Raw genomic sequence first — 12,662 nt, forward strand, 5'->3', positions numbered from 1 at the left:
ATGATATGTGCGAAGCTATAACCATCCTACGACGGTCTAGTATGCGCTTATGCCCCTAAGTCGTGTCTCGACACATGTGGAATATAGTCGCATACCCTGTTCAAGAATTCATCCGATTAACCAGTTAACTTGCCGATTAATCCCTACTCGTAGGGTCATCAAGTAGCCGATAAACTGATAAATCATCCGATTAATTGATTAAATGGCCGATTAACTTGCCGATTAGCCTATTAATCCCTTACTCGCCAGCCAACCGAGCAGTTACCAGTTAACGATTTCCTCAACAATGGTCGCATATCGGGTGTTACAGATCTCTATGAAGTTTTATTAATGTACTTATTTCCAGATTTGTACACATAAGTGACTTGTTACAGTGAAACTAGATTCGTCGGCTCTATCCCTTTTGATGGACAACAAAGGCATAAACACACTTGATGTTAGCATAACGGCTCCAGATTATGTGACGTTAGTATAAGATACAGTTCATGTTGAAGCATACGATCACAATGATGTATGCTGCTGGGCATGATAACTTATCTTTGGAAATAATCATATGGTTGTCTCTTATGGCTTAATCTTCTCATATGAAATGTCTCAGCATTTTGCTTTTGCTTGGAGTATATACATTTCTGAAAAAACTGCCATTCTTTTTTTTCATTTTGCAGTGGAAGTTTGTCCAACACGCATATGCGTGTCTTGTTGCGCTTTTCCAACCGTGGCTGCAAATCCAGTTTTGTGTCTGTTGTTACATGATTGATCATGGGTGTTATATCACACATGAATTGCAGTATAATATGCCTATTCCGATCTACATACATGATAAGAGCATGGTTAATAGTTTAGCCAGTTGCTGGCTATATGGTCTTGCCACATTATCTATAGTCAAGCTTATAGCCGGCAGATATAATAGTTGCATATAAATATGTGCTAGTTTTTAGATACATGACCCACCTCACTCTCTCACAACATGCTTAGGAACGTGTGTTGCAGCCGGCTGTTAATCAGCAGCAGTATTGTATTTTTTCCCTAATGTTTGCTAAAATTGTCTCCCTGGGTAAGACTAGCCACAATGGGTAGTAACATAGAGTAGTAGCATGCCTCATGTTACTACTCTATGTTACTACCTCTATAGTGAGGAGTAACATATGTGTGGTAACATGCAACACTTCATTTATTAGGCTATAGCATCTTGCCTTGATACGTGTGATGTTACTCATACTACTAGTAACTACCTATGTTACCACATGTCTCTCTTTTTTCATTTATTGCTTGCCACATCATTTTTTTTATCTAAATATGTGTGATGTTACTACCTGTGTTACTTGAGAGTCATTAGGGTTAATTAGAGAATTGTCGCTTGCTTAGGGGTCAAGTAAACCTTACTTGGGAGTCAAGTAAACCTCTCTATATAAAAAGAGGAGATATATCAATCTAATCAAGCAAGAATTAAAAAGGAAATCCCTTCCTTCTTGCCCGGTCATGGGAAAAACCCCCCCCCCCCCCAGCCGGCCCTCTCGCGCCCTCCTTCTAGCAGCGCCATAACAATTTGGTATCAGTTAGCTTCGGTTTGATCATGTCTTCACCGCCGCCCAACCCGTCTCTTCTGCTGTCGACCACCACGACCGTTGCCCCGCTCCTGCCCGCGCCGGGATCCTCCATCTCGCCCGCCCCCGCCGTCCTCACCCCGGAGGAGATGTCTGGGGAGCTGCGGGACCTAACCCAGGCGGTCAAGGAGATCCACCTGTTCTTGGTCGGGTCCTACGGGCCGCACCCGGCTACGCCGTCCATCGCTGACACCGCGCTGCCGTGGTAGTCGCTACACCAGGCGGCCTCCGCCGCGCTCACCGGGCCGCTGTAGCTGCCATCCACCGCCCCGCCCTGGCTGCAATGGCAGCCGCCGCTCCTGGCGGCCTCCGCCGTGCCCGGCGCTCCGCCGCAGCAGCCGTTGCCACTGCCCCAGGGCGTCCTCGCCGGGCCGCTGCATCTGCCATCCACCGCCACCACCGCCCTGGCTACAGTGGCAGCTGCCGCTCCTGGCGGCCTCCGCCACGCCCGGTGCTCCGCTGCAGCAGCCACCGCCGGTCAGTTTCGGCCCCGCATCGACCGCGCCGGCGGGAGTCCCGATCCACCAGATCAAGTTCTTGTCGTCGCCATTATCGCTTCCCCAGGGCATCCCCATCCAACAGATCAAGTTCCCGCCGTCGCCGTCACCGCTTCCGGCTTGGATCACTACCCGCCACGTGTCGGCGGCAGTGAGGCTGCAGGCTGCAGCGCGCGGCCTCCTAGCGCGTCGGCGTGTGCGGGAGATGCGTGGTCTGCAGCTGCCGCTCCTCCCAGCTGCGCTTCGCTGCGCAAAGGACCTCGATCTCGTCCGCTACGTCAGGGATCTTGGGCATGCTCTTTTCCCCGCAGGCAACGACCTCAAAGTCCGCGACATCGGCGGTTGGGGGGCGTACCCCTCCTCGTCATTCTCCATCGCAAGCCCTCCCTGTGCGCTGCAGACCAACAGTCGTCCGACGGGGAGAAGGCAGGGTATCACCGACAGGAGCGCACCGCGTAGCATCACTGCATTCCGCTGGCCGCCGTGAGGGCGCCTCTGCTGGTCGCTCTTGCGACCACTTCCAGGTGGCCATACACATGCACTCCTTTTGTCCATATGGTGTCCATGGGATCCAGGTAGTTGTACACGTGCACATCCGACGTACGGATGATGTCCACTTTTTGTTAAGGGGTCCAAAATAAAGCGTCCCAGTCCATTTCAGGTTGAGAGTAATAAAACAAGCCGAGATGTAAAAGGCTTGTTTTTAGGTGTTAGGTTTGTATTGCGTCGAGTCATGGTTATAAGTTGGTTAGGCTGCAGCTCGAGGACAAGCTGCATGTCCAAGTGGGGTGTAGTGTTAGAGTACGTAATGGACCTGGGCTGGCAGTATAGCCCGTTAATCTTAGGGTTAATTAGAGAAGGGTCGCTTACTTAGGGGTCAAGTAAACCTTACTTGAGAGTCAAGTAAACCTCTTTATATAAAAAGAGAAAATGTATCAATCTAATCATGTAAGAATTAAGAAGAAAATTAATTTCATCTTGCCAAAGCCCCCGGCCGGCCCTCTCACACCCTCCATCTAGCAGCGCCATGACAGACATGGCCATAATTCTCAAGAGTCACAGAAGAAAAAAAACCTGTACAATCAATCTTGACACCGCAGTCACAAGGAACACCTTCCGAGTTCCGAGTACAGTAATACCGAGGCAGAGGGTGCGTAAGCAAGATGGTGGTCCAGCATACCAGAAGCTCATTTCGGTGGATGACAACTGGGGAGACGGCTGGGAGCCTGAGATGGCGAGGAGGCGCCGTCGACATCATTGAACTCTATGCCCAGCCTCGTCTGGCTTCAAGGAGGTCGACCAAGGATGGCGGGAAAGATTAGCCGGCACGTCTATATCAATGCCTATACTGTTTCCGTTCTTCTAAAAAAGGGAATTTTTGCGCCTAGCTATTTTGATAGACTTCATGAGGGAATGTAATATGCTGGCACCACTGATTTAAAAAAAAATTGCAGGAGAGAAGAAATATGAATGCTACTGCAACACCAAATCAGTTTCATTAGATTAGATTTGTCATAAAATAAGTGTGGCAGTTTTGAACTGGGATTAGCTCAAAACCGCGACACTTATTATGGATCAGAGGTACTCCCTCCATCCCATAATATAAGAACGTTTTTGACACTAGTGTAGTGTTAAAAACGTTCTTATATTTTGGGACAGAGGGAGTAGTATATATTGGATATTGTAAAATAAACACATTTTTTCTATACACTTGTCAAACCTCATAAGGTCTGACATAGGACAAATCTAGAACTTCATGCCACAAAAGTTTTTTATCTGGAAAGTGTATAACTTCATAGCCGAAAATGCTTTGTCGATGAGCTCCGGAAGATCTTTTCCAGACCAGTTTATTCCAAAAAGATTTAGCAGCTAATCAGAGTAAAAGCACTTCATTTCCAGGCACTGTTCCAAAGTAGGAAAGCCATATAAGATCTCTACAATACATCTGCGGTACACATTGCAGCTGCAAAATACAATGCACAGGTGCCTCATGTAAAACATGACGGCTGTACCAGAATTACACCCACAGGGAAAGCAAAACGGATATCCAGACAAGCAAACAAGCGCCACCGTGCGGAAGAGCTACCCTTTGAGATGAAACTAATCATCATCCTTGTAGGGGTATTCCTCTGGGACTTGCTTGGTGAGCTTCACCCGCATCTCGTAGGCGTCGTCCCCACGAAGCATGTCGCGGACCCATGTAACCTCCGTCTTCATGGAAACCTGCACCGCCACGTCAATTAAACTTGATCAGTGAATGGTAAATGACTTCTGAAACTGGTAGGATCACAGCTCTGGGAACACAATTCTATAATTATCACATAAGCTGGGTAATAGACTGTTTCACTCAAACACTTCAACTAGCAGAAGTTATGTATAATACTCCATACTGTAGCAGGTACGCCACTGGTGGTGCCATGCAACAGTGGGTTACAGAGATTCAGCATGATATATCTGGATATCAAGAACATGCAATTCTCAAGTGGAAATGGTATGCATTATTATGCAAGTTGATTTACTCTTTTGATGCCAGTTTCATAGAATCGAATAGCATGAGGTCAGAGATCCCAGCTCCATTTTATAGATTTATTTATTCTTAAACTGTTTGACAAAAGAAAATTATAAAATATATAGCAGGAAAAGAAGGCGAACCATTTCCAGTGCTCCCCTGATAACTCCACTCAATACATTGCAATACTGAAGGCCTTGGCAAGTATCAGGAAGTTCAACAAAATCTACAAGTGGGTTGTCCTCCAATACAAAGCTGCAAGTTGTACCCTCAGCATCCCAATTGGTTACAGTCGCAGTCACACCCAGGAACATTTTGAACCCAAGCTGGTTTGGAAAGGAAAAAAAGGGAGATTGTCAGAGCATAAAGCCATAAGATAGATATGCAGAAGGGGTGACCAGCTAGGGGATGAGTTTGATTGTTCTAGGAAGCAAACAAGTGTTGAACAACTTGAAAATATGGTAGTGTCTTGGGCCTTCAATTAATGAACAAGTTGAGGTATATAAAAAGAAATGAGCTTAATGCACTACATACAAAATCTGCAGAAGAAAGAGAAGGCATGGAATGTCCCTGAGTGGTGCATGGCTACTGTAGCAGTAAAGAATGCTATCAATGGACAGAACATAGCTAAGTGTCTGCATCTCAAAAAATTGAAACCACTGTTATACAGTAGTAAAAACTGCTACACTGTCGACTTCTGCTAAAGAAACGACTAAAGAAAACTATGTACCCCCTTTCTGGCCTCTCAAAGCATTTTGTCCTACAAGTCTAGAAAATATGGATACAGGTAAATAACTTGAAATATATGCATGCATTATCTTTGTGCTAATCTCAACCAAAGAATGAGAAGTTTAGCAAAGGACCTTTGCTATAGTATCAGCAGTCTCCTTGAAGTCAGCACAGTTTGATACATTTGACTTGGCTAAGAATTCATCGACCAACCGAGTTCCAATATTGTAACCCCTGAAAATTAAAGAAGATATATAACACGTAAGAAAGATTTCCCAAGCAAAGTTAAATAGCGCAATCCTAGTGATAGCCGCCAGCAAGATTGAGAATTAATTCACTAAACCATAGTAGGAGACATATTGAGAATTCATATGTGATTCACCTCCCAAGCATGGTTTATATGGTGGTAAAGCGACCTAAAGCGAGCAACACCCGCTCTGACGCTTAAGTGACGCCTAAGCGCCTAAAGCGGGCATATTTTTAAGGCGCTGCCAGGCGCCTTACCGCTTAAGTGATGCTTAAGCGTCTGAAGCAGGATGCGTTATAAACAAGGTTCTGAAGCAAAGTTAAAATACAGCAAACGCAGTAATAACTGCTAGCAAGCCTTGAGAGTTAATTCACCACATAAGCTATAAACCAGCAACCATAGTAGGAAACATATTAATAATTCAAATGTGATTCACTTTCATGTCTCGCCGTCCCTCTTTCCTCTACAAGTGATGCATGGTTATCATTCTTAAGTGTGCTAGATCCATGCTCCTTGATTCAGTACAAAAAAATGAACCACGTTTGGAGAGCTGGAGTCATAGCAATTGGACATATCTCCTTCGCCCATTGAACAATGGAACGTAAATGATCTGTTGCCACACCAACAATGACAACACCAGGAGTTGTATATAATCCGGGTTGTGTAAATCTCTTCAATTGAGAAGTTGATACAAGATCACTAAATTAACACAATCTTCTGTTCACACACAGACTACACAAACATTAGTCAATTATTAGGGTGAGAAGTGCATAGCTACATCTATTTGGATTCTCATTCTCAGGATATTGCAGCTAGCTCACTGTTAAACCCTCACACGTGATCCCTAGGTAAAAGAACAGCAAATTCCCAGATTCCCACTTCTAGATCTGATCCCTCAAATGCCCCATCAGACATCAGCAGTTTCCAAATTTCCCTAGAAACTTAAGAGGCAGATGAAGTAAGAAAACGGGCGTACATCTGATCGAGCTGCTTGTTGACCTCCTCGACCTCTTCGAGATCCGTGAGCAGCTGCCGCACGATGGCGCCGTACGTGAGCGTGAAGAGCTCGGCGTTCTGCAGAACAACACAACCAGATCAGCGCGGGGTGCAGATGTACGGGCAGGCCAGGGGGAGGGGGCGGGGGGTGGGCTGTGGTTTGGGAAGCTTACTACGCGCTCGACGCTGGCGAAGAGGGCGTCGCCGGACTTGGGGGTCGTGAGAGGCGGCATCGCCGAGATCGGGGCCGGTGGCGGGCGAGAGGGATCAGACAGAGGAGAGAACCACTTGCAGAGTCGCCGGTCTCGAGTAGTTGGGTTATAGGCCAGTTTGGGCTTATACTTTTTTGTTTTGCGGTGAAAGCTTGGGCTTGGGCTTGCCAACTGTAGTCCATTGGCCCCTAAAAGAGTAGAACGGCCCATTCTTTCCCACTAAAAAAAATGAACTGAGGTTCCCTTTTAAAGCAACAATGATCTTTCCCTTAATATTTAAAAAAATGCGATTTTGCGGAATATAAGCAAATGTATACAGATAGAGGGAACTAAAACTAGCAAACAATAAAATTCCTAGATGAAACCAAAAGTTACATCGATACCTCTCTTATCGTTATATGTCTAGTTTCATCTTCCGCGTACTAATGTCCCACAAGCTTCTAGTGAGAAATCCGTATGACCAAATCTATCTACAAAAGATGCATGAACTTCAAAGGCATTGAAGTGACTTTTGAATCTTGGCTGATCAAGGATTTGATCGATTTGTTTTTTTTTCCTTCCCTACGCATAGCTTTGATTTTATATGACTTCGGGTCAATGATGAACTTGGCCTTAGAATACTTCTTCATGATGTTTTTTCTTAATGGTTCTCAATCCCTTGTGGATGATCGATGAGCTTTGATGGTGCTTGCCAGCGGTGGAGGCCAAGGCGAGGTATTCATGGGGGGCAAGAAAGGCGATATCTTGACTTGAATCCCCCTGTCCCTCGTGACCATCATCTGGTGAAATCTGTGTATCTCCTTGTGAATTCCATTTCAATTCTCTAGAAATATCCAGCGGGAACCTGGGACTTTTCAGAATCTAGAAATATCCACGAACCTCGATGACACCGGAGAGGAACAATATGTCCAATATAGCGAAATTATGCCGCTCTGATCCCACGAGGTTGACTGACAAAACTCACCTAACACTCCTTGCATGTGGATGATTCCCTGTTGAATCCACCATTGGCCAAGTGACAAGCCCAAACCGAATGCACCACCAACGACACCGTGCTCACGAAATCGCTGCCTGCTCTTTATCAACCACACCGTTGCTAACCCGATGCTCCCATCATAAGACTCAACTCCAAGGCAATGCTTCCAACGAAGTAATGACACTAAGGGGAACCACTGTTACACATGGTTTTCAGCGAGAGAGATGTCAGATCCACTCGATGGTGTTGGGGAACGTAGTAATTTAAAAAAAAAAATCCTACGCACACGCAAGATCATGGTGATGCATAGCAACAAGAGGGGAGAGTGTGTCCACGTACCCTCGTAGACCGAAAGCGGAAGCGTTAGCACAACGCGGTTGATGTATTCGTACGTCTTCACGATCCGACCGATCAAGTACCGAACGTACGGCACCTCCGAGTTCAGCACACGTTCAGCCCGATGACTGAAGGAAATATGCCCTAGAGGCAATAATAAAGTTATTATTTATTTCCTTATATCATGATAAAAGTTTATTATTCATGCTAGAATTGTATTAACCGGAAACATAATACATGTGTGAATATATAGACAAACAGAGTGTCACTAGTATGCCTCTACTAGACTAGCTTGTTAATCAAAGATGGTTATGTTTCCTAACCATGGACAAAGAGTTGTCATTTGATTAACAGGATCACATCATTAGTTGAATGATCTGATTGACATGACCCATTCCATTAGCTTAGCACCCGATCGTTTAGTATGTTGCTATTGCTTTCTTCATGACTTATACATGTTCCTATGACTATGAGATTATGCAACTCCCGTTTGCCAGAGGAACACTTTGTGTGCTACCAAACGTCACAACGTAACTGGGTGATTATAAAGGAGCTCTACAGGTGTCTCCAAAGGTACATGTTGGGTTGGCGTATTTCGAGATTAGGATTTGTCACTCCGATTGTCGGAGAGGTATCTCTGGGCCCTCTCGGTAATGCACATCACTTAAGCCTTGCAAGCATTGCAACTAATGAGTTAGTTGCGGGATGATGTATTACAGAACGAGTAAAGAGACTTGCCGGTAACGAGATTGAACTAGATATAGGATACCGACGATCGAATCTCGGGCAAGTAACATACCGATGACAAAGGGAACAACGTATGTCGTTATGCGGTCTGACCGATAAAAGATCTTCGTAGAATATGTAGGAGCCAATATGAGCATCCAGGTTCCGCTATTGGTTATTGACCGGAGACGTGTCTCGGTCATGTCTACATTGTTCTCGAACCCGTAGGGTCCGCACGCTTAAGGTTACGATGACAGTTATATTATGAGTTTAAGCATTTTGATGTACCGAAGGTTGTTCGGAGTCCCGGATGTGATCACGGACATGACGAGGAGTCTCGAAATGGTCGAGACATAAAGATTGATATATTGGAAGCCTATGTTTGGATATCGGAAGTGTTCCGGGTGAAATCGGGATTTTACCGAAGTACCGGGAGGTTACCGGAACCCCCCGGGAGCTATATGGGCCTAAGTGGACCTTAGTGGAAAAGAGAAAGGGGCAGCCCAAGATGGGCCGTGCGCCCCTCCCCTCCCTTGGTCCGAATAGGACAAGGAGAGGGGGCCGGCCCCCCTCTCTCTTTTCCCCCTCCGCGAATCCTATTCCAACTAGGATTGGGGGGGGGGAATCCTACTCCCAGAGGGAGTAGGACTCCTCCTGGCGCGCCTCTCCTAGGCCGGCCGCACCCCCCCTTGAGCCTTTATATACGGAGGCAGGGGCGCCCCAGAGAGACACAAGTTGATCCACGTGATCATATTCTTAGCCGTGTGCGGTGCCCCCTTCCACCATAGTCCTCGATAATATTGTAGCGGTGCTTAGGCGAAGCCCTGCTGCAGTAGTACATCAAGATCGTCACCACGCCGTCGTGCTGACAGAACTCTTCCCCGACACTTTGCTGGATCGGAGTCCGGGGATCGTCATCGAGCTGAACGTGTGCTAGAACTCGGAGGTGCCGTAGTTTCGGTGCTTGATCGGTCGGGCCGTGGAGACGTACGACTACATCAACCAAACGCTTCCGTTGTCGATCTACAAGGGTACGTAGATCACACTCTCCCCCTCTCGTTGCTATGCATCACCATGATCTTGCGTGAGCGTAGGAAATTTTTTGAAATTACTACGAAACCCATCAGTGGCATACGAGCCTAGGTTTTATATGTTGATGTTATATGCACGAGTAGAACACAGGTGAGTTGTGGGCGATATAAGTCATACTGCTTACCAGCATGTCATACTTTGGTTCGGCGGTATTGTTGGACGAAGCGGCCCGGACCGACATTACGCGTACGCTTACGCGAGACCGGTTCTCCCGACGTGCTCTGCACATAGGTGGCTTGCGGGTGACAGTTTCTCCAACTTTAGTTGAACCAAGTGTGGCTACGCCCGGTCCTTGCGAAGGTTAAAACAACACCAACTTGACAAACTATCGTTGTGGTTTTGATGCGCAGGTAAGATTGGTTCTTGCTTAAGCTCGTAGCAGCCACGTAAAACATGCAACAACAAAGTAGAGGACGTCTAACTTGTTTTTGCAGGGCATGTTGTGATGTGATATGGTCAAGACATGATGCTAAATTTTATTGTATGAGATGATCATGTTTTGTAACCGAGTTATCGGCAACTGGCAGGAGCCATATGGTTGTCGCTTTATTGTATGCAATGCAATCGCGCTATAATGCTTTACTTTATCACTAAGCGGTAGCGATAGTCGTGGAATCATAAGATTGGCGAGACGACAACGATGCTATGATGGAGATCAAGGTGTCGCGCCGGTGACGATGGTCATCATGACGGTGCTTCGAAGATGGAGATCACAAGCACAAGATGATGATGGCCATATCATATCACTTATATTGATTGCATGTGATGTTTATCTTTTATGCATCTTATCTTGCTTTGATTGACGGTAGCATTATAAGATGATCTCTCACTAAATTATCAAGAAGTGTTCTCCCTGAGTATGCACCGTTGTGAAAGTTCTTCATGCTGAGACACCACGTGATGATCGGGTGTGATAGGCTCTATGTTCAAATACAACGGGTGCAAAACAGTTGCACATGCGGAATACTCAGGTTATACTTGACGAGCCAAGCATATACAGATATGGCCTCGGAACACGGAGACCGAAAGGTCGAGCGTGAATCATATAGTAGATATGATCAACATAGTGATGTTCACCAATGAAACTACTCCATCTCACGTGATGATCGGACATGGTTTAGTTTATTTGGATCACGTAATCACTTAGAGGATTAGAGGGATATCTATCTAAGTGGGAGTTCTTTAAGTAATATGATTAATTGAACCTAAATTTATCATGAACTTAGTACCTGATAGTATCTTGCTTGTTTATGTATGATTGTAGATAAATGGCCCGTGTTGTTGTTCCGTTGAATTTTAATGCGTTCCTTGAGAAAGCAAAGTTGAGAGATGATGGTAGCAATTACACGGACTGGGTCCGTAACTTGTGGATTATCCTCATTGCTGCACAGAAGAATTACGTCCTGGAAGCACCGCTGGGTGCCAGGCCTGCTGCTGGAGCAACACCAGATGTTGTGAACGTCTGGCAGAGCAAAGCTGATGACTACTCGATAGTTCAGTGTGACATGCTTTACGGCTTAGAACCGGGACTTCAACGACGTTTTGAACGTCATGGAGCATATGAGATGTTCCAGGAGTTGAAGTTAATATTTCAAGCAAATCCCCGGATTGAGAGATATGAAGTCTCCAATAAGTTCTATAGCTACAATATGGAGGAGAACAGTTCTGTCAGTGAGCATATACTCAAAATGTCTGGGTATAATAATCACTTGATTCAAATGGGAGTTAATCTTCCAGATGATTGCGTCATTGACATAATTCTCCAATCACTGCCACCAAGCTACAAGAGCTTCGTGATGAACTATAATATGCAAGGGATGAATAAGACTATTCCCGAGCTCTTCGCAATGCTGAAAGCTGTGGAGGTAGAAATCAAAAAGGAGCATCAAGTGTTGATGGTCAACAAAACCACTAGTTTCAAGAAAAAGGGCAAAGGGAAGAAGAAGGGGAACTTCAAGAAGAACAGCAAGCAAGTCGCTGCTCAAGAGAAGAAACCCAAGTCTGGACCTAAGCCTGAAACTGAGTGCTTCTAATGCAAGCAGACTGGTCACTGGAAGCAGAACTGCCCCAAGTATTTGGCGGATAAGAAGGATGGCAAGGTGAACAAAGGTATATGTGATATATATGTTATTGATGTGTACCTTAGTAATGCTCGCAGTAGTACCTGGGTATTTGATACTGGTTCTATTGCTAATATTTGCAACTCGAAACAGGGACTACGGATTAAGCGAAGATTGGCTAAGGACGAGGTAACGATGCGCGTGGGAAACGGTTCCAAAGTCGATGTGATCGCAGTCGGCACGCTACCTCTACATCTACCTTCGGGATTAATATTAGACCTAAATAATTATTATTTGGTGCCAGCGTTAAGCATGAACATTATATCTGGATCTTGTTTGATGCGAGACGGTTATTCATTTAAATCAGAGAATAATGGTTGTTCTATTTATATGAGTAATATCGTTTATGGTCATGCACCCTTGAAGAGTGGTCTATTCTTATTAAATCTCGATAGTAGTAACACACATATTCATAATATTGAAACCAAAAGATGCAGAGTTGATAATGATAGTGCAACTTATTTGTGGCACTGCCGTTTAGGTCATATCGGTGTAAAGCGCATGAAGAAACTCCATACTGATGGACTTTTGGAACCACTTGATTATGAATCACTTGGTACTTGCGAACCGTGCCTCATGGGCAAGATGACTAAAACACCGTTCTCCGGTACTATGGAG

At 45.4% G+C, this 12,662-nt stretch overlaps 1 protein-coding gene across 1 annotated transcript; it reads right to left on the bottom strand.

Annotated features, from left to right (window-relative positions):
* Positions 1-3,971: 3,971 nt before the first annotated feature.
* Positions 3,972-6,915, bottom strand: LOC125536018 (trafficking protein particle complex subunit 3-like). The gene is made up of 5 exons (XM_048699098.1): positions 6,756-6,915; positions 6,563-6,660; positions 5,474-5,573; positions 4,754-4,936; positions 3,972-4,324 (listed from the first exon to the last, which is right to left on the bottom strand). Exons 1-5 carry the CDS (start codon positions 6,813-6,815, stop codon positions 4,202-4,204), a joined length of 564 nt encoding a protein of 187 aa, XP_048555055.1. The 5' UTR covers positions 6,816-6,915; the 3' UTR covers positions 3,972-4,201.
* Positions 6,916-12,662: the final 5,747 nt, after the last annotated feature.

The sequence above is a fragment of the Triticum urartu genome, chromosome 2, assembly GCF_003073215.2.
Source record: "Triticum urartu cultivar G1812 chromosome 2, Tu2.1, whole genome shotgun sequence".
NCBI classification, from domain to species: Eukaryota; Viridiplantae; Streptophyta; class Magnoliopsida; order Poales; family Poaceae; genus Triticum; species Triticum urartu.

Coding starts and splice junctions, on each gene's coding strand:
- LOC125536018 (XM_048699098.1), bottom strand. CDS start 6,815: ATGCCGCCTCTCACGACCCCCAAGTCCGGCGACGCCCTCTTCGCCAGC. Junction 5,574..6,562: donor AACAAGCAGCTCGATCAGAT/GTACGCCCGTTT, acceptor TTTAATTTTCAG/GGGTTACAATATTGGAACTC. Junction 4,937..5,473: donor CTGCTGATACTATAGCAAAG/GTCCTTTGCTAA, acceptor TTTCCAAACCAG/CTTGGGTTCAAAATGTTCCT.